Genomic DNA, 22,517 nt, shown 5'->3' with positions numbered 1-22,517 from the left:
GCAAGTTGGAGCATTTTCCAGATCGTCAGAATTACTGACTATCGACGCACTGGTTCACTTTTAAACAGAAGAACGTGTGGGAAGTGTGTTTCTGCACATGCATGTGTCATGTGGCGTTCCAGTCAGGTCTTACAAGAATCATTCCATTGCGTAACCTACTGGCACCATCCTGGCCTGCTGGCACTGCCATCTGCTGCTGTGAAACTCTATCACAGATGACCTATGAGGAACTGAGCTTCTACAGGTCTGCTAAACTGCAGCTTGATGTGTTTTTTTGTTGGAATCAAAGCAATTGTTCAAATTAGGTGTACTTTACCAGTATTTACATAGGCACTGGCTTTTCTGAGTCATGTTTGCAGTGTTGAGACTCTGCCCATTTTTTAATTTTTTTTAAAAAATGGAGGTTGTTTTGGCTTCCTACTTGCAACAGTTATGTAGAAAAACAACCGCTTCAAGACAGTTTGGTGAAGAGACTTTCTTGAATTGATAGGGAAAGCTATAAACAAAGTCAAAGCAAAAATGGCAATACTTAGCATTGTACAATTCAAATCAACACAAGCTTAAAATCACAGATTTAAACCTAGACTATATGAGCATATCATCACCAATTATGCTTGATTTAACCAACAAATTATAAAGCAGACAGTCCTTGAACTCTATATAGACCCCAATAAACAATAAACAAGAGTCAGCATTGTTCTGGCTCTTCTACAATGATTACTGCTAAGATCATCTTTAGCATTTATCTTCACTAAAGATAATTACTAATAGTTGTGCTTTCATTTTATTAGAATCCTTCCCTGTTATGATCATTTATCGATACAGTTGATTCTCACTGCCTTGAAACCACTAGCATTTTCATTAGCTTTAACCCAGTTTGCCAATCTCTCTCAATAGCTTACAACATTCAACATCAACTCACCATGTTGGGAAATACTCAAAAATCCAAGTAAGAAGTGGTTTTAAGATTAATTTAGCTCGCTTACGTAGGCAGATGGCAACATTACGACGACTTCCGGTTCGCCATTAAGTCCCTTCAATCTGGTGTGAAATAAACCGTAGAGCCCCCTGGTGGAATAGGATGAGTGAATCCAAAGAACTGGCGGTCATTGAAAGCACGCAAAGAAAAAAAAACTGATCCTATCCAATTGTTAAAGTGTCTGCAGTCTGAACATCGTGATCGTCGTGTCGCATTTTACTTTTATGTCATTTATATGAGGTGTGCGTCATAATTCTGCACCAAAAACGTCAGATGAGATAAATCCAGACATAAACAATGGCTGAAAATTCTAATTACGAACTTACGAAGGAAGTCCTGGTCCGACCGCACAGAAGCTGTAAACAATTCTTCACTAAAGATAAATGCTAATAGAGTGCTTTCCTTTTTATTAGATTCCTTCTTGTTGTGATCTTTCAACGATACTATTGGCTCTCATTGCTAAATAAATGTGAAAATCGATCCATAAACGGCTCCATCCAGTATTACTTCCGTAAACAATGTGTTGCTATGTGACGTCTTCGTTCTTCTTCTGCGCATGCGGGTCGCTTTGGGACGTGAACCGTTCACACAGAAACGTCATTGCAGTCGGATTTAGTTAGTAGGATGTAAAATAAATAAATAAATAAAAATAATAATCATCTGACTACAGCAAAAAATCTGAATTGAGCACCACACCTGCTGTATAAAGATACTGAGGAGCTTGATTACTTGACAAAGGACAGGTGGATAATTGGAAATAGGCTGCAGTTGTGCACGGAGGCTAAACAGGGATGCTAGTGAGCAAGAGAGGAGATGAGGGGGAGGTAGACAGAATGGAAGAGGATAGAAGGATAAGGAAATGTCTAAATAAAATGTAAGAATAAACAGAGAACTGAATACAAATGAATGAACTGACCGAGGTTGCACAGAAATAAACAGTAAAACAAAATACAAACACTGATGAAAAGCAAAACACCCCAGAATCGTGACACAAACATCCTGTTCCTCACACACAATCTACCTCAAAATCACACTTCGTTGTGCTGATCTCATATGATGCCAAGCGTACTTGATGCCTAAACATGAGCAAGTGCAGGTGTCCAAATTATCCACCACTGAGCAGATCCTTTGTGCAAGTTCCCTTAATATTCCAAAATCAAGATTTATGTTTCTGTGCTCCAGGGACTCCTTTTGCTTTTTTTTAATTGGCTTTCAAGGGAGTAACACAATCTCCATCTGCAAGTAATTTGAAATCATATTGCTCTTCACATAATGTAATATCTTCTCTTTTCATTTTTCATGCCAAAAGACTTACGATGGAATTAAAAGAAAAATATAACCCCTCGGGGAAAGGATGTCAACAACATGTGCAAAGAGAGAACAGGAAAGACGCACATATTCAAATCCAAAAGCTAATGAGACATTTTTAATCTCTGCAAGCACACTAAAAAGTGGAAGCCTTTCATTTTTCATTCAAGGAATAATAACACACTCTACATGCTGGAAGAGTTAAAGTGGCATATTTCAGTGCAACAGAAAGAATACACACAAACAGTGATCATGTTTGAGCATAAAAGTCACTCAAATCAAAGAAAGACTAATAAGTGTAGCTGTTACAGGCCATGATGCAATCCAGTTTGATCCTCTCAGTAATTTGATTATTCTTGACTAATTTCTAATGTAAGTGAAAATGTCTCATTGTCTAAACTGAACCATGAAAAAAAAGGATTATGTAGTGATAAGGTTTTTACTCACTAGTGATAAAAATGGTTGTCTGCTCTGGGTCTTGAAATTATATCTTGTTTATAGCTGCTGTTTACATCGAGAAAACACATCCCCACACATTTTAGGAGGACTTTGTGTTGTAATATTTTTGCTGCCACAACACAATTCTCATAATAGTTTCGATAAAAGCAAGTGCTAATATCTACACTTTTGAAAGAGACAGAGCTTTTAACAGCGACCAAACATCCAGAGCATCAATAGTTTAGATCTGAGCATATTCACCTGAATGGCCCTGTCAAAGTTCAGACCAAAAGTCCTTTCAGAATTTCTCATAAGACTTGAAAACTTCCAATTTGACTGGGCTTGAGCTAAAAGCTTTAATCTCTAGATGTGCAAAAGTGGGAGACTTTCACCTGTAAGAAAGGCAGTTCTTCGAAGAATCAACTCAGGGGGGCTAAATACAGGTAAATTTCAGATTATTATCATGTAAAATCTCATTAAATGTGGTGAAGTTTGCAGTCCATCATTGTTTTAGCTTGGAAATGGGTGTGTTCATGAAACATCACAGACCTTACCCCACTTTCAAGGAGAGAAATGGACCAAACTTAATAAATGTCAGTGTCTCAGGGCCACTCAGTCATGTTTTATTAAAATAGCACACACTGCTTCTACTGAATTATTTCCAGCTGAGAGGAAATAGCTTGAAAAGTTTTTTTTCCCCCATATTTTATACAAAGTTAATATATTGTGAAAAAACATCTTGCTGTGTTTGCGTTGGACTGAATTACAATTCACACATTTCCAATTTCACACAGTCTAAACTTACCAAGCCTCTTGAGATAAAAGAGAAGAAACAGGTGGACTAATGTTGCTTTAATTAAAACTACACTTTTAAAAAAATCAATTTAGACATTTTTATTAACAAGAACATGACAGAGGTTATTTTTTATTACAGCTGGTTAACTGAGAAGACAAACTATTTCCTTTATCTTTTTTTTTCTAAAACAGAGAATTAGTCCCACTGAGTCCATCTGTCTGTACACTAACCTATATCTGCTGCTATGAAACATCTGGCTGTTTTCCTTGGCAAAGCCAGACAGCTGTTCTGCCTGTTAGCAGACATTACTATACATGAGAGCACTCACACATGCAGGCAAAAGATGTCTTTAGCATTCCAGGAACGCAGACGTCCAAACACTCATTCCACAGTCAGAAATAAAACATGAAGTCTCACTTTTTATTCTAAATCAACCATGTTTTAAAAGAATCTACTATGTTAGTGGCATTAAGAATGTCAGCCACAAAAAGGAAAATGTTGCTAGAAAACGGTTACAACTATAAAACACTTCACTCTATCAGGGTTGTTTATTAGTTTAAGAACAACAATATAATTGAATGTAAGAATTTATTTTTAAAGTTTGATGCTTTTTTTAATAAGTTTTTTTTAACGTTTTAATTTCAATTGATTGCACAGATTTTAACACTATTTTTACACAATTAATCAGATTTTCTTTTTTCTTAAGCAAAAGTCCCGACCCGGAACCTTTGTATCGTGTTCCCGGTACACCCATAAATCCGACGCACAAGTGGCATCTACACACAACAAATTAAAAAACTGCTTCTCTTTTCCCACTGGGAGTAAATTTTTTCTTCAAAAAACGATGTGATGTAACTATAAGAGAGACTTTTGTTGTGTTTAAGTTGTGCTAATAGAAGTTGAAATATCGCCGAAGCTATTGAGGCCTAAAATAGCATCTCAATGCTAAACATGTAGCAGTAAACGCAGACGGTCCCCACGTGGAGCCTTCTGGAAGGACTTCCAATTTACGGAGCCCCCCTGCTGGACATGGAGGATTTTTTGTTGTTGTTCCCAAGCAAAACTTTTGCGTTCCCTCGCAACACTGTACTGATCAGCTCATGCGTCATGCTTGTGTGAGCGATGCTAAATGTGCTAATGGCGGAGAAACACGGAAAAACTTGTCTGCCAACGTCGTGGCTATGCTAATAGTGACAGTTTTGAAAGAATATGTAATAACATATATATATATATATATATATATATATATATATATATATATATATATATATATATATATATTATAAAGGTTACATACTGCAGTCCTAACATCTAAAGAATGTTACATTTCATAAACCTTGTGGTAAAAAGGAGAGACTTAAAATTCATCATTGTCTGTAAATTTAGTCCGAACTAACTTCAAATTTGACACACAATTTCAGGAGAACTAATACATGCGAGTGTTGATGTATGAATAATCAGCCTCTGCCAGCCTGGATGCTGAAGGAAGGTGGTGCTGAATGGGGGCGGGGCTCGACTTAATCCGTCTGTGCCAAGGGATGAGGGCCCAGCACCCATCCAGTGTCACCATGCCGCCTCCTCTGTAGTGGGTCCACTGGGGCACTACAAGTCCCTCTGAATGCTATCAGCACAGACGACACACGGCCCCCCCAAGCAGGGATTACGTTTCTTTCAATGGAGCTGCCAGGAGGAGCAGAGAACAGAAAGAGGAGGAGGCGCACTTTCCTCCAGCAGGAGCTGCAGAAGAGGAGTGACATGCCAAACTGAAGTGACCCGCATGTACAAAAAGTAAACATCACTGTCAATATGTGCACTGTAAAACATCTGAGTCACATTTAGTTGTGTCTACTGCCTTCTGCGCTTTAAGTCAAATGGATTTAGCCAGATTTAGATTTTGAACCTGAATGTCTGAGTTTGTGAAAGATAAACTTACAGCACTAAGTTGTGGTAACTTTTTATTAATTTAGTCAATCCTCCAAGAGTTGAATTAACTAGAAGGTTTAGTTTAAACTAGAAGGCTGCACTTTGTCCACTTTATGCTTTTTTTTGTATTTATACTCTTACTTGAGTAAAATTTATGGATTCTCCAACTACTGTGAGTAACTTCACAGAATAAAACCATTGTTATTTAAATTAAATAACAATTATTTAATATAATTGACCTTTTTCCCAAATACTTTTTTACTCTCGAGTAATTTCTTGGACAGCTACTATTTACTTTTACTTGAGTAAAGATATGTTGAAGTAGTGTTACTCTTACTCGAGTACGATTTTTGGTTACTTTACCCGACTCTGATTTTAAAGTAGAGTTTAATTATTTGGTTTTAATTGGCAACACAAAAAATACATAACTTTTCATGAGGCGGTACTGCTAGTAAATCAAAAGTACGACCGAAGATTTGACAGACAAGATAGGAAAAAATATAAAAATAATTACAAGAATGTGGTCATAAAGTTAAAATATGAAATATATGAAAAGAATAAAGCCACAATATTACAATTCTGCTAATATTCTGGTATGAATTTATTTGCATATAATTTCGACTTTATTCTTGTACTACTTCAAATTTATTCTCGTAACATTAGGACTTTATTCTTGTATTTAAACTTAAACTATTTTTGTAAGATTTTGTAAGATCTTATTTTCATAATATGATTTTAAAATATGACTTTATTCTTTACTACTTTTTTTTTCATAGTATGGCCCTAATTGTCCTCCGTACAAAAGAAGTTGACAAAAATGAAGCAAAAGTTGTAGAATCAGGTATTAAAAATGAGCATCACTGAAAACTTGCATCAACATTTTTTGAATAGAATCAGATAGGAGCCATATGGTAAAGAAGAGTTTTATCTTCTTCACTTTGGCGCGTTTTAAATAACTCTACTGCTAATCTTGCTCTTTAGCTCTTGGCATGTTGATCTTCTTCTGGCTTGTCTTTTCTAAATTTTGCATTCCTCGTCTTTGTTGACATTCATGGATTCACCCCAGACTTTGACACGCCCTCCCTACTTCACCCTGCTTGCACCAGAGGGTTTGGCTTTCTCCAAATAAACTGTCTATAACCACAACAACGCTGCTGGCGTTCGGACTGAAATATCTCAGTTTCTGTTTTCAGATAATATCTGATGCTTGTTTTCCAAAGCTTCCCATGCATTCAGAGCATGCTGTTTACCAGAACATGGCAGCAGGGCTAACTTGAAAGCTGGTCATACATTCTGGGACGTTCATTAATTTTGTATGACATGTTCACTCACTCGGTAGAGCTGTTGCCTTGCAGCAAGAAGGTTCTGGGTTCGATTCCCGGCCCCGGTCTTTCTGCATGGAGTTTGCATGTTCTCCCTGTGCATGGTGGGTTTTCTCCAGGTACTCCGGTTTCCTCCCACAGTCCAAAAACATGACTGTCAGGTTAATTGGCCTCTCCAAATTGCCCCTAGGTGTGAGTGTGTGTGTGCATGGTTGTGTGTGTCTCTGTGTTGCCCTGTGACAGACTGGCGACCTGTCCAGGGTGACCCCGCCTCTCGCCCGGAACATTAGCTGGAGATGGGCACCAGCACCTCCCGACCCCACTGAGGGACAAGGGTGCAAGAACATGGATGGATGGATGTTCACTCACTCTACATATTTTTATGTGCCATACTATATCCAGAACCAGCAACGTCTCTCTTTACAATGAAGGGGTCGATATTCAGAGTCAGATCAAGGTCCCTCTATATATAGCAACCTTTGCTTCTGTGCAGTGAAAGTTAAAGTTACACTTATTTAAAAAAGGAAAAAAAAATCTGGATGACTGCAGGTTCAGTTCTTACAAACGAGGGAGGAGACAAAGTTAATGTCCCCATGGTGGACTGATGGACAAAAAGGTTGGAAGCAGCATTGGGACACATAATTTCCACTTTTACTTAATATTTAGAAGATTTAACAGATGAAAATAAGTTCATTTTTGAAATGTATTAAATTTACTGAGCTGATGGATCCTTAAGGATTTCAGATTTGGAGGTAAGAAGCGAGAGCATTCAGACGATGTGTCCAAAATGAGCAGAAGGGCGTCATGTGTTTGCTTGTCTATTAAATTATAACTACAAATCCTAGAGTAAAGACCTTTCTCCAAACTCTGTTTTGGATCATCTCACGTAACCAAGGGAAATGCAGGTCTGGTTTACATCACTGACAATGTCTGCAGTCAAATGGCCAAGATAGTTTTGAGAATTTTAGAGGTATATTTAATTGTTTTACCCAGAATCAGACAAAGAAATCAAGAAATGGCAAAGACCATTTTTGGAGATAAACATGAGCGATTCTATCATATAAACATCTTGGATTCTATAGTTTGTGTATCTGCACCTGTAAAGAAAAATTAATAGCCCACCTAAAATGATTCGTTTATCTGATTTAGCTTTTTATAGCTATATGTTTGAGTAAAATGAACATTGTTATTTTATTCTGTGAACTACTGACAACATGTCTCTGCAATTCCAAACAAAAAGTTTGTATTTATTCGCAGAAAATGAGAAATGGTCAAAATAACCAAAAAGATGCAGCGATTTCACACCTCAAATAATGCAAAGAAAACAAGTTGATGTTCATTTAGAAACCACAATACTGATGTTTTAACTCTGGAAGAGTTCAGGATTTGATGGAAGAACCAGGAGGTTTTTAATGGGGCTCTTCGTTTCTTCCAGAGCTGCATGTATTTTTCTCATGCTGCACTGCATTGACATTTATACAATCATTTCTTTTACACTTGGCAATGGAGGGTCTTAACAAGACAGCCTTACTTTCTGATGCAAATTTGGAAAAATCTCCTAAAATGAAGCGAACAGAGTGTATACCATGTTTGCAGATGAATGGCGAAGGCCTGGTGAGCTGTCCATGAGGGCAGTGTGAGCTCTGATGCAGTTTGTATTATCAGCGAAGAGGCACTCCAGATCAGGCAAACCCCCAACAGACGAGCGCGCACTCCAACATCCTGAATGTACTTACAGCCACTCATCTGCCCACTCATAAAACTAAATGAAATCACAACTCACATTTGCTTGTTAAGAGCTTTCCTGTTTTGGCTGGGAGACGACTCTACTGAGGAAACTGAAAATAAAAAATGTAGCAGCAGTAGCAGCAGCGTATTGCTGCTCACCCAGATAAGACTGGCAGCGGCGCGCACCTCTGCCTGGCAGCTGTCCACTCACTGTCTTTGTTTTTGTAGTTCTTCTTGCCCCACCTGGCTTTCTGCTGGCTTCATTTCAGCCAACAGTTTAACGACTAAGTAAATAACATTCTACATGCTCTGATGGAGCGAATCTGTTTTCCGGGAATAAAAAATGTAGGTGGAATTTAAAGTTTTTCTCAGTCAAATTTGGTGCATTTTTCGAATCATTTGACATTTGCAAAACAGTAAGTGCATTTCTCAAAAAAGCAACATTGATTACCTGCAAAAGTCTTTCTCAAAATCTATAGTTCAACTCTCAGAATTAAATGTCCGTGTCAGTGGACCTTTCAGTGCCTTCGAAAGACATTGTCTATGGATAATTTCTTAGTCATGCTGTCAATGTAACAATGTTCTGTTGTAAATTATGGCTGAAGATTTGATGTAAATCTGGGAGACCAATGGCAAGAGACTGGACAAAATGCAAATTTTTACTGTAATTTGTTGACAGATTCAAAATGGAAAAGACAGAAACGCAGTAAAAAAAATAGAAATGTAAACATAAGACAATCTTCTTAAGGAAAATTGTACATGTAGTGCTGCAGGAATTACATTACATTATAATTTCCATCTTCCTGCTGAGAAAAATCCCTGAATGGGGTTCAGGAATGAAAAGCAGGATGAGAGGAACTCCATCCTGTCGAGGGTCACAAACCATTGCTTGGTGATTTTGGATCAATGGAAACTCGGCCTTTTCTGTTCAGAGAAATGCACCAAGGCGACTGAGAGAAACGCATCAACCACGAGTATTAATGCAAAAATGTCTTGACACAAGCAATTGGCGCCTGAAAAAGGAAAAGTGCAAACCTTCTCCTGTCATGAGGTGTGTTTTGATAGTGGATCCAAATGCAGAGAAAATAAAAAAACAATGACGGACAAACTTACAGAAATCACAGGGAGCCAGAGCAGAACAAAAACCATAAATCCAATGAATAGTGATGCATCGAGCTCAGAGTGAAACCCTGAGTTGGTGCGCGTTTCGCTATAACAAAGCCACATGATCGATACAAAAACAGTTTCGAACCGACACTGACGGGCCAAACTGTGTCATATGTATCCACGGGATGCATCTGCCAAAAGAATCTCTGATCATCTGCGGTTCCAAATGGACGGATCCTATGAGAGACTGAGACAAGACGATCTATCCAAACCTTTTCTTCCTTACAATTTCTTTGCCCTCCAGCCTCGTCCCACCAGCCATGGGAGCGTTTTGTTTCCTACAGCTAGAGAAGTTGTATCAAAAAATGTAACAGACTCAATTACAAAAAAAGGAAAACGTATTATTTGAAATAAAAATGTGTAAATAAATAAATAAATAAATAAAATCCCAGTTCGCATGCATCCTCATTCACAACACCTTCACTTAGATTTTCACGTTAAGATTCATGATTCATGTTCACATTATTTATCTAAAAGTATCAAAGCTATTTTACATTTAAATAAAGATATGAAACAATAAAATATAAAAAACAATGACTTAAACTATATTACTGTTTAACTAGCTCATCAAATCAGCGTCAGATGACAGAACCAATTAGGTTGCCATTCAGGATTCAGTGGCCCAGTATCAATTCAGTTTGGCAATGTATCGAACAATTCATGACGCCTCATTAACCCATCACTACTAATGAAAAAACGGCAGCGAACAGAGGAGGAAACCGAGAAACCATTAATATTTTTAACCTCAATCTGTTGGTAAACTAACTTCATGTATCGCACGGCAAATAAATGGTCATTTACATGCAGTACCTCTCAGACCACTAGGGGGCACCAGCGGACACCACAGTTTGAGACAGACTGAGCTAATGGGCTGCAGGTGTGGAGAGAGAGAAAATGAGGAAGTGGCACAAGGGGCGAGGGAGAGGAAATGAATCTAACAAAATAAGAAACAAAATAAAAACTAAAGCAACTAAGAAAAGGACTAGACACAAAATAAACATAGCTAGAAAAATGGAAACAAGGCAGAACTAAGGAACACCAATAATAACAAAACCAAAAAACAAGCTCAAAGAACCGGAGATCCTGACAACTCCTCACGTTATCACATCATATCCTGTTGTTACACTGATAATTGCAGCAGCCTGCTGATCGAGACGGCCGTGTTTAGCCGGTGGAACATCTGACCTGTCTCCGTGTCATGATGGATCACCCACTAAACGCCGAGCGCTGTGCATATGACCAGGCAGGCATGTGTGACAAAGGAACGATGCCGACTGAATATCCATTCTCATTTCTCGCCCATCTGCTCCTCTGATAGAAAGGAAACTGGCATATCTCTGAGCGTAAAACGGTCTTTAAAGGATAAACCATTTAAAGACCAAACACAGATATAGATATTTTTGGGTCCACAAAGACCCAAACACATCTGGCAGTGCAGTGCAAACAGCACGAGGCTTGACACACTTCCCCATGCGCTGTGAAGTGACCTATTCAGACAAATCAGCAGGGGGCAGAGAGGCAGAAACAAATGGATGCACAGGTTTGGGCTCTTGAAAAGACAAGTGTTTCTTTTGCTCACAAGAGGGTCATCTGTTACCATTAGCCCTTAATTTGTTCCTCTTATGTTTTCTGGGTCCCTTCATGAAAACTAGGTCAGTCCTTTGATGGGTCACCAGCTAATGATTGATGAACAATATGAGATACACTGACTTTTCTTTGGATTCAAATGCACAATAAGAGATGCAAACTGGACTAAAATGCAGCTGAATAAATCTAATCTTATCAGAAACAGAACTCTGAACAATGTAGATTTGATAAGAAATGGACAAAGGCCAGACAGCAAACACTCCACAGCCTCTTCAAGCAGTGCAAACAGTGACATCCAGATATCTGTTGAAGTCCTGGACGACTCATGCTCTTCCAGGGGTTTCATTGTGGTGATGGTTGCTGAGTTTCCAGATGTCTGCTAAGGTAACACCTGTCTGAATAAATGCAGTCTTTTACTGCATTTACCTTTTTTCCTAAACTATCAATTTACCTGGTAAATTTTGTTTATTGTCCTATTGACATAATTCAACTTTGCAAGACATATTGGTTTGTTTCTCATGTAAGAGGATTGATCTACTTAATTCTATTTTAAAACCTTTTATTTTTTTCTCTTACTGTAGACGAAAATAAATAAAACACTGACCAACATTTTCATGTGTAATGATGTCAAAATGTAATGTTTACTGTCTGAACTGTCTGCTATCAGCAGCGCCTGCAGCTGTACTAACTGCGCGTACATTGAGATTTTCCTTTAAGAAAAAAAACAATAGTTTTTGGATTTTTTTATTATCTAACCCTCTATACTATCAATAACATAGTGCAGGAAAAAAAATCTTTGTGTCAAAATATCTTGCGCACATCAGTCTGTTGGGTGGACACGCCAAAGCCTAAATGATGTTGGTCAGTTTACTTTTGTTCATTTGGCAGCTGTGTTTTTTCTCTGAGATAGAAATGAATGAGAGGAGTTTGAATCCTCCTGTAGTTTTAAAAGCGGCCGTTTGGATCCCGCCTGAGCTTTTTACCGTGTGCGCAGTTTTCTCGGGGTCGCTCGTTTAACTTTTTTTTTTGTGTTTCGCAAACTGAAGAGCTGACAGATCACTCGGTTGGCCAACCGTGACGTCTGCCGCACTCTTCTTGAGCGTTGCACTACGACCTCGGGTTAAACAGTTAATCTAGTCAAAACGTTTACCTAAAGAGCATAAATTAAACAAACATTGTTGCTTCACCTTCTCCTGAACACAGGAATCTACATCCTCCTGTTGTGGATCACACGGATATAGACTTTGCTTTCCTGTCTTTTTTATTTAGCATAATTTGTAAAAAAAAACCAAAAACTTAAACCATAGGTCCGCAGTTTTAGGGCTGTGTGCATTACATACTTGTGGCCTGTATTTGTGTTTTAGGTTTCTGCTGGTTCTGATGATGCGTGTTGGAGATCTGGTTGTGCTCTTGTGGGTCAGGTGCAGCGATAGTTTTGTGTGAACCCTCTGATAATGTCCTGCAGGTGTCGCTGTCTGCTACTGACTTCATATTTTTGTGTTTTTCTGACGAAAGTGCAGTACAAATAAACATGATTGATTGATAGATGATTTTCTGGCAAGGGGCCATTTTTGTGTAAAAATGTCTTTGAAGATTCCAGTCCGCTTGAACAAGATGTTCCCTTTTCTTTCCCATTTTGAAGAGAAGTTAAAAGAATTGGGCTTGTGTGCATTGTCATATTTAAACCTCAGGAAAAACAATATTTGTTAAGCTGTTGATGCTGGAAAATCTGATTTGTTTTTCCAAAGGTGTTCATTAATTCTGACCTCAAGAATCTTGTAAAGCAAATTTAGCTCTCCCCAGTTAATTATACACAAAAGAATAATTATTCTTATGAAGAGTAGCAACACTAATTTTCAGGGTTTTGCATAGATGTTTGCTTCAGTGTGAAACAAGCAGCTAAATGCTGTTCGATGTTGTTCCCATAATGACGGGTGCGTTGAGCCTGTATTAACTCTCAGGGGCTTTTGTGAATGACTCATTCATTGCTTTTACAATCTAACCAATAACCCTACATTCAAAAACAAATGCATGCAGCTTTTGTATTTGCACAGCATGCAAATACAAAAGCTGCAGGAACAACCACTTACACACTCTCTCAAGGGTTTTTAACTACCACAGGTTTGAATAAAAGCCAGCTAATCTGCTCTCAGTGCAAACAGGTACTGACGTCGTGAGCATAAATAAAAATGGGTTGAAAAGTATAAGAAATAAGCTGAGCTAGTCTTGTTAGCCTTATTTCTGTGCAGAACTCTTTTTGGCAACTCTTTTAGAGGACACCACGTTGCAATCCCGTTTTCCCTTCGGTCTTTTCCATTGCGCTTCCTCCCAAAGAATTTCATGCTGTTAAAGGTAGGAAAGACGTCCTTGTTTTTAAGGGTTGTGCTCTAAATGAAAGGCCGTGTTTTCTCATACTAAAACAGTCTGAGGAATGTTGGCTCCTTCTGTTTCTTCCCATCACTGACCCTTTTTAACGCCATTGTCTGCCTGTGAAAGTGAACAAGCAAGAATGAGAAGAGGGACAAAAGACGACCGAAATGAAAACCAGCTCCCTGTGATTAACTGTGTTTAGATACAAGGCTCTGGGTTTTGTATTCTGATATCGCTTCTTATAAACACGCGGCCGCTTTGTGGAAGCCGTCTTGCTTTCCCACAGCAGTATTAAAAAAAGGTCAGATGCTAAAGGAAAACATATATCTAAGGTTGCTGCTTTCTGAGTGCAGCAAAAATACTTCAAAAGCTTCGCTTGATTATTTAGACGTCAGGATTCGCTTCTTTTTTCTCCCGCCTCGCCTCTCAAAGCGAGGTGGGCATGTGTTTGACACATGGTCTCACCCTACACTTTGAATGCGAGCGCAAAACTCGTCATATGTCCTTTCATTTCTCCCGCTTCTGTTTCCCAGCAGTTCATCCTCTCTCCACAGTGTTTCTATTTCCATTTTGTCCACCGTGACCCTGCCAATACACCCACCTCCTCAAATATTTCTCTGTGAGTAACACAGCCTCTCTTGGTCATTTCATCCTGATAGCTTAACACAGTGATCATGTCTGCAGCCTGCACACAGAGCAATGCTGCCCACACACGGTCTTATCACTGAAAAGCAACAGAGAGGCAAGAGGCACGGAGGTCGGGTCAGAAACTCAATTACTGTGCGGCCGCTCCAAATCTTCCTTTTGCTTTACAGCGCCTGCTGTTCTCAGAGACGCTAACCTCCTGCCTTTTGTTTGCGAGGTCACCGGTCTCTTTACTTTTCCTGTCTTCAGAGTTTTGCTTTATTTCTCTTTTCTAAAGCCCTTCAACAGTCTCAGATGTTTTCCATCCCCCTCTTCATACATGCAGCTCTTTCGGTGATTATCTCACTCCCACTGACCCAAATATAATCCATAACTAAGGTGCAGATATCTCATAAAGTGATTGATATTGGATTAAAATTGCAGTGTTGGCACACAAAAGCTCATTTAGGTGAAGCAGCAATTTTCTAAACGCTGTGCCTGATCTGTCACATGACCAGACCATTTTATTCATTATTGCTTTATGAATTTTTAACTTACTGGACAGACTTTGTTTTTGAATCAATCAAATTTACATTACAAATGCTTTGCGTAACAAAACGTTGCTAATGCTACGGCTAATGATCTCTGTTTAATTAACTGTGTTGATATCAGAGCTTGTATTCACATTTGATCTTTTGTGGTACTAATTTGTATTCTCCACAACTGCAGCATAATTTGTGAGAACACTCTATAGGCTTCCCCAAAAATGTGTCAAAAATATAAAACCAAATGCATCAAAACAGTTCAGCGAGAGTTTCCTTGAAAGTACCAGCTATACTGCTGGGAATCATCTCCAGCAGCTGCGTTTCCATCACAAACATGTAAAACTATGTTGATATTCTGCTAATGTCAAATTTCACACTACAATTTGCAATCATGATGTTTCTATTCAATTAGAAACAACTAAAATCACACAGAAACAAGTTTGTTCATGTGATAAGTCATTAAAAAACATGATTCTCCAACTACTTCCTGTGTCGTCTTCTTTGTGGTTTGCGCCAGCGGCAATATCTGGTTGTTGATCATGTGACTCATGTAATGCAAAAAAAAAAAAAGTGTTTCTATTGCAGTTTTGCGAAATAAACAAATTCTTTCGTTACGGCCAAAACAACACTTCATCTTAACGCAAACATTTTTATAGAAAATTTTCTCAAAATTCCCATTCTTCCAATGAGCAAATTTATCTTTGTAATTCCAATTCATGCAATTTCATGGTCAATGGAAACGCAGCTACTGGTTCCAGTTGAAATATTTCACAGAACTATGCCTTCGTCTTCATTACAACCTCCTTGCTATAACCATCATTGTACACAAAATCAGTGGGAAGAAATAAGAAAACATATTTTCAGTAAACATGGTATAAAAGTGTTTTATTATCTCATCAACATTTAGGAAGAAGTACCCATCAGGTATCTCAAACGTGTTTATTTGCCATTCAGAGGTACATTTACTCGTTTTTGGTCTTAACTGCATGTTGTATCGATTACAGAGTTTAATGTTATTAACATTTGTAATGTTTTGCCAGCAGTTTGGGCTAAATATGCTAACATCCGGTCGGATTTGGCTGATGTAGTGGCCGGAAGCAACCAGCAGGGGGAGTCTGGCGCTAGCACACAGTGAAGAACACCGGAACTTTCTTCTCTGATAATAATACACACTTAGGCTTTAAATTGAAATATTCCCCTTCTTCGGGTATGAGTGCTATATAAATATACATGAACGGTTGTACAATAGTTTATTAACTGTTGGAAAGCTTGTGAGTATGTGTTTGACACTCCGTATGTTTACACACTGCGTTGTTAGCTACTATGCTAACAACGGTTTGGTATCATCATGTATGTTTGCAAGCTAACTCAAATAATAATACGCGCTTGACAAGAAGGAAGGTGTCTGACTCTTTCATTCTTTATGGTTTTACTTATGCACTTTGTAGCGGGTTTTATTATAAAATGTCATCTGCGTTACTGCTGTAGCTGACTGAGGTAACACCAGCAGAACATATCAATCAAATAAAGATTTATAAATCGATTTGAACCAAAATCAATGTTCTTATCGTTTTCTTCAGCTGTAGTGTCCATGACATCCATCATGGCATCATTGTCATGTTCTGGCTCAAGCAGACTGATAAAAGCTCCCTCAAATAGTATTTTTATTAAGTTTTATTCAGAAAGGTTAGCAAAATAACAAAATGCTAGATAATGTTCGAATTCACGTAGGGAAAAGGACCTTAATTTCGGGGACCAGTTCTATGGTGTAAGGAAACTAAAACTTAACTGTTTAGCCATTGTTACATTGAAAGAAAAAACTATAGTAGAGCCTGGTGAACTGGTGTACAGCTAAAAAGTTAAAGCTTCCACACAAATGGGTCTTCCAAATGGCGAATGACCCTGAGCATACCAACAAATTACTACAAAGTGACTTCAGGACAGCAAAGTCAAAGCCAGGAGAAAGCCCTGATCTAAATCCCACAGAAAATATGCAGGCAGAGCTGAAGAGACGCTCCAGTTTTGTCAGGAGGAATGGGTCAAAAGTAAAGCAAACGATTGTGAGAGCCTTGTGGAAGGACACACAACAACTTTATCCCAAATAGTAAAGAGTTTATACTAAAGTTTGACGTGGTTTACAGGCAGTCAGTGAGGGATAAAAAGGCAATGTGACTTAAATTTCTCACAAGAGATAATGAAGCCTTTGGGCAAAACATTGGTTCATCAAGCGTTCTTGCATTTCCCATTCAGTAACAACCCTATAAGAACCACATTGACCTGCGATCATGTGACGAAACAAGAGGAAGAGGAAAAAGTGAGCAGCTTGCAAGTGTTTCATTTTTTTCCAGCTCAAGCCCCGCTGCCGGTATCTTATCTGCTCAATCCCCTCATCGTCATTTAAATCTCCCCCTACGCCATCCGATCCCAGCCGTGGCCCTGTTTAAATCTCTCCCTCCTCCCAGTCCAACACATTTCTAATGCTAATTATCTAAACCTCTCTCCGTGCTTTCTATCCCTCCCATCCGCCAGCTTCTGACTGAAATCTCTCCCCGCCCGTGTTCCTCATAAGCCCCAGTTAAAGACAGACTCCTTCCCTTTTCTCCCTGTTTTCTGACTTTTATTCATTCCTTTCCTCTGTGTGAAACTTTATGAAATATGTCAATTAATTCCAATTAAAATATAATTACTTTTTAAAAATCTAAACATCACAATAAAGTGGGATAGAAGCATGGGAATGTGACCTTTATCGACCAGCAGGTCACCAGTTTGGGAGGAAAACATCAGCTTTTATCTCCAGAATCAGGTGCAAACGCGTCATTGTGAGAAAAGTGGTGATTATCTCCTCCACCGTCCATTTTTCACGTTTTTATCGCAATCAGAGAACACAACTCTTTCCGCCCAGCTTCTCTATTTGCACTCTCAACTTTTACGCTCTCATTCAGCTGGTGAATTTGCGTTGTTTATTCCAGCGAGGAGCCACCTACACATGGAGTCCCACAAGCATCACTACAGATTACGGTTACATAAAAGCTGGTTATCATTAGCAGCAAAAACAGTCATACAGAAAAGAAGCTTCAAGCAAAACACTCGTAAAACTCGATGATTTACGAGTTTATAAACTCGTAAATCATCACATTTTTATCAGGTTCACATTTTTCAAAAAGGAAAAGCGTTCATGAAAATTCACAGCAAAAGCAACGCATATTGATGTAGGAAATTTCTGAATTTACCAAAATAATACCTAATCTAATAAACAACAAAAAGGAGGAGGACACCTCAGAAGGTGTGCTCACCTTGATACTCCTGTCCAGGCGTGTAGGAACTGGGATTTCCTGTGATCTGGAGGGTCAGCAGCACCTCTCCGCCGCCCTCTGCCACCCCGGCTCCCTCCATCTCCGCGTGGTGGGTGCACAGGAAGAAGAACGGGTTAAAACGGGGGTAGAAGCTCGCCGGAGGTGCCCCGAAATCCACATTGCTGCTCCCCAGAGCCAGGGAAAGCAAGACACAGCCCAAAACGCCCCCAAGAGAGGCCCGCGCCACGGCCATTTGCCCCCTCACCAAGCGGGCGGCTGAGGGACTGGAGGTGATGGGAGTGATGACTGGGAGCGTGGACGGCACAGGTTGAGCTCCAGAGGACAGGTGGTGGAGTCCACAGCTGAGTCGAAGTCCAGAAGTGGGTGTGTGAGAGTGTGTGTGTGTGTGTGTGTTTTTTCTTCCCAGTGAGGGATATTTAGGTGTGTCAGAGAAACTGCTCTGAAGCTTCTTGTTCCCCTGTCCTGCCTCCACTCTCAGGGAGTTCGGAGCTTCGCCTGAGCTGTCCTGCTCCGGCGTTTAAATACCTCACCCCCTCCCTGTGTTGCCCTCTCTCCTCCCACCCTCCCTCCCTTCCTCTCTCTGGCTCTCGTTCGTTCTAACATGAGCTCCACGCGTGTGCTGTTTCTCTCTCATCCAGCTCTTCTCTCCTCCCTCTTGTCTACCAGTCTATCACTCTTCCTTTCCCCCTAATCTCATGCTGCCCCCTCTCTTTACCTCTCTGTGAAATACTCTAAGTTACTCCACGCTGCTCTCCTCCAGAGAGCTTGGCTGTCTTATCTCCATGCATCTGTTAGTTTCTTCATCCCTAAGCAGCCCTCTGACAGATCCCCGTCACTCCGCTCTTCTTCCTTTGTCTTTTTGCCCATCCACCAGACTGTCTCCTCCTCTCCCACCCACTATCACACCTCCTTCCTCCCTCCTCTTCCTTTCTGCTGCTCTTCCACTCGGCCTCCCCTCCCTTCTTCCACTCTCACTCTTTCCCAAACCCCGTACGCCTCCTTCTCTCCTCAGAAATCTTCAGTTTGGTTTTTTCCTTCTCCTCCTCTGTTGCCATTTTTTTGCCTGGGTTTTCCATCAGAACCTTGTTTTCCAACTTTTTCAGAGCTGCGCGTGCCACTGCTCTGCTCTACATTAATCAAACCGACTGAGTGCAACACTAGCCTTAAAGCTGCTTTCTCCTCAGCCCACCAAATGATGGGGATAAGTAATTGAGTAACATATACTTCCTTTTTTCATCTGCTGCTCTCTTTCTCTGCTCATCCGTCTCTTGCGCTGAGTGTAAGTGATACACTCTCCCTCCACCTAACCCCACCTCTGACTGATGTTCCCTGCACAGACGTTGTGGATTCTCAAATGCTAAGAAAATGTCTCCAATGCAATTCCTTCAAGTGTTACAAAGCTACAGAGAACGGCACATTAAATAAATTGACACGGAGCTTAAAGGGATCCATGATTAGTTGAACATGGATTAAATATGCTGTAATTTTTCTATTAACAAAAAATTGTTTGTGATACATCAAAACTCAAAATTATTTAAAAGATGTATATATTTTTCACCCATGGAGGTCGCCATGTTTTCACCTGCTGGGTTGATGACGTTTTGGACCATTCTCTAATCTACAGAGGAAACACAGGAAGGCCAACTTTACCTGAGTTGTTTTTAGCATGTTGCTTTTGACTGGTGTAATTTTAGATAATGCCACACTGTGTCACTATTGACTATAATTAAAAAAGATAATTAAAAAAAATCAGTGAGGTGAATCTGGATGCTTCCCACGAGAAAAAAAAGAAGAAGAACGCAATGGGAGAGAGACGGATCTGAACACAACTTCTGAAGGTCCCAAATTGTGCTCTCAACATTTCTCTCCAGAAGACTTTGAGTAACTTGTATGAGCAAAAGTGACACAGGCTCTAACAGCTAAAAGTTAACAAGCTAAAAATAAATGCAGTGCTGACAGTTTTTATGCACAAAGTGCCTAAACCCCGCTGCAATGGAGCGAAAAACGCTGGAAGAAACATCAGAGAGCACTGGAAGCTCTTTAAATGCTAACGGAGCTCTGCAGCAGTGGTACGGTGGCATTGGACCAGGAGACCAGACCCTAAACAGCTGTTATCGGACCGGTCACAGAGCTATAGAAGTACTTACTGGATCACACAGTCCGACCAGAGGTAAATGTCATTCATTCATTCATTTACGACGCTAAAGGCAGCAGCAGCAAACACCAGCTCCTACGGCCAACTCTGTCCTCTTCTTCTGTTTTCATCATCTTCATCACCTCTTGTGATTTCTACATTCCGATTAATTTCAATGCACTCCAGTTCAATTTGAAAATCCTTAAGGACTTTACTCATCGCAGTTTTGGCTGGGCGGTGCTAGCGCAGTTGAACCTTTAGACGTCATTTACCCAGAATACATTGCAGCATAAAAAACATGGCGATGTTCGTGTGGCAATATTTTATAAAAATGTACAAAAACAAAACAGCCTACAGCATTATTACTGTATTGTTTTTATTTTTACATCTAAAATAAATATTTCCCAAATAAAGTCTATTGTTGCAACTAATCATGGATCCCTTTAAAGGACTTGCTGTTAACACTGCAAAACATCCACTCTGGCATTTCTCTTTAGCTGTCTGAGGCATTTATGTGGCCGAGTGCCTGTTCAGTTACAGACATAAACACTCCCGAACCAACAAAGCTGCACACAGTCCAAATAGTCTGGACGACCTGCAGCCGGAGAGCGCGGCCAGATGCTTCCAGCACCGGAGTCCTGCTCAAACAAACTCCAGTCTGCACATTTACAAATGCATCTTGTGTTTTTATCCTCATGTTTTTGCTGCCTCTGTTGGATTCAGAGGTAAAAATTATACAATTTAGATTTTTGTGTTACAATAATTAGTGCCTGTGTTCGCATGAACAAGTTTTACACAACCAAAATTGTATATTTTGTTTTTCTTATAATTTTTAAAGACTTTTTTTCATCATGTTATAATGTATATGTATAATGATTCCCTCATCAAAAACATTAGGGTGTTGCCTTGATTCTTTAATGCATGTTTGAGAAATCCTTTAATCGCCATGGCAACGATTCAGCTGTCCAAAATGCCTGGCTGGACCTAGCCCCGCCTTCGAGGCTCAGAGCTTCAGTTTCCAAGTTTCCAAGCTTCTGCTTCAAAGAGCAGCCCTCTGACTCGGCTCCTTCAGACTAGCCAGCAGTAATTAGCAAACCCCTGGTGGAACTGAGCTCCTTAGAGCAGCTACTTCTCACGGCAACGCTGGTAAAAACATTCTCAAAGAATTAATAGAGGTGCCACATTGTGACAACTTCCTTAGAAACAGCAGGAGTTTCTTAAAGAGAAACTTAAGGCGATAAATTACAAAGTCCAATTTCTTTTAAGTAATATTTTATTTATAAGGTCTTTTCATTTTACTTCAACTGATTTTCAGTCCAGCTCTGTAGGACATGACACATACTGCACAGTTAGTCTTTAAATATGAGCAAAAGGAAAAATGTCTTCCAGTTTTTCCAACCATTCATTTTGGTGAAGTTATCTGAGGTTGAGTCAGGAGGGATTCCTAGACATCCTGCTCTTTAGAGGCTCTCTCCTGCTTATTGTGGGGAATCTCAAGGCTTTCCTAATATAGAAGTTGTAGTTATTGTATAACTTGCTCCCTGGGTGAGTCCCATAACAAAACCAAACATGCACACAGTTCCCAAAACCATTTGGGGGGAAAGAAAACATCAAGTTTTTATCTTATAAATTATCCCAAGCGATAAGTCTTAAGTAAAATGGTGTTCATCTCTTTCACATTTGGTCTTCAACAATATAAAAATAATTGTGGAATAAGTGGTTGGATGGATTAAGTTAGGGCCATTAACCTGGACTTGACTGAAACCCCACTGTTATCGCTAAGGTTTAGTCTTTCTGTTGGTCCGCGGGCGCCCTCTAGTGGTCAACAAGGTACTGCGCGTAAACGACCGTTAATTTGCCGTGACGTCAGCTCAAAGTGCGACGCTACAGCTAGCTTACAAAACGATTGTTTAAAAATAATTATGTGTAAACGGCTTAAAACAGGGTCACTCAAAGGAAAAACTGAAGATATTGGTGAAAAGAAAACAATCATAATTATATGATCGGAGGAAGTGAAGTCATTCTGATGAGTTTTGATGTGTCGAAACTAGAGATTCGATTCTTCTGAACGGGTCTGTGCCGTGAAAGGTAGGAGGACTGTAGTCTGTGCTCGCACGTCAGCTATTATTATTTTTATTTAATTAAATAATTTTTTTTTTAAATACAATTGATAAAAATGGGTGGATGTTTTTTATATTTAATAGCGCAGAAAAGGATTTTTGTTTCTGCCAAAGCTACTCAACTCTATTTTTTTGTTTATTATGCTTCTAAATTACAAATAG

At 39.5% G+C, this 22,517-nt stretch overlaps 1 protein-coding gene across 5 annotated transcripts in view; it reads right to left on the bottom strand.

Annotated features, from left to right (window-relative positions):
* Positions 1–18,633, bottom strand: part of reln (reelin) — a 155,720-nt gene extending 137,087 nt beyond the window's left edge. For 3 of the 5 annotated variants that reach the window (XM_008411934.3, XM_008411935.3, XM_017305228.2), the window contains exon 1: positions 18,081–18,632. In XM_008411934.3, coding sequence (XP_008410156.1) covers positions 18,081–18,333 — 253 coding nt within the window. In that variant the 5' untranslated portion in view covers positions 18,334–18,632. Of the gene's footprint in view, positions 1–18,080 lie in introns of all 5 variants that reach the window. The other 2 variants (XM_008411936.3, XM_017305227.2) reach the window with 1 other exon arrangement.
* Between the last annotated feature and the right edge of the window lie 3,884 nt (positions 18,634–22,517).

Source organism: Poecilia reticulata, chromosome 6, assembly GCF_904066995.2.
Source record: "Poecilia reticulata chromosome 6, P_reticulata-male-v2, whole genome shotgun sequence".
Lineage (NCBI taxonomy): Eukaryota > Metazoa > Chordata > Actinopteri > Cyprinodontiformes > Poeciliidae > Poecilia > Poecilia reticulata.
The sequence above is the reverse complement of the archived record's forward strand: the minus strand, read 5'-3'. Positions and strand labels throughout refer to the sequence as shown.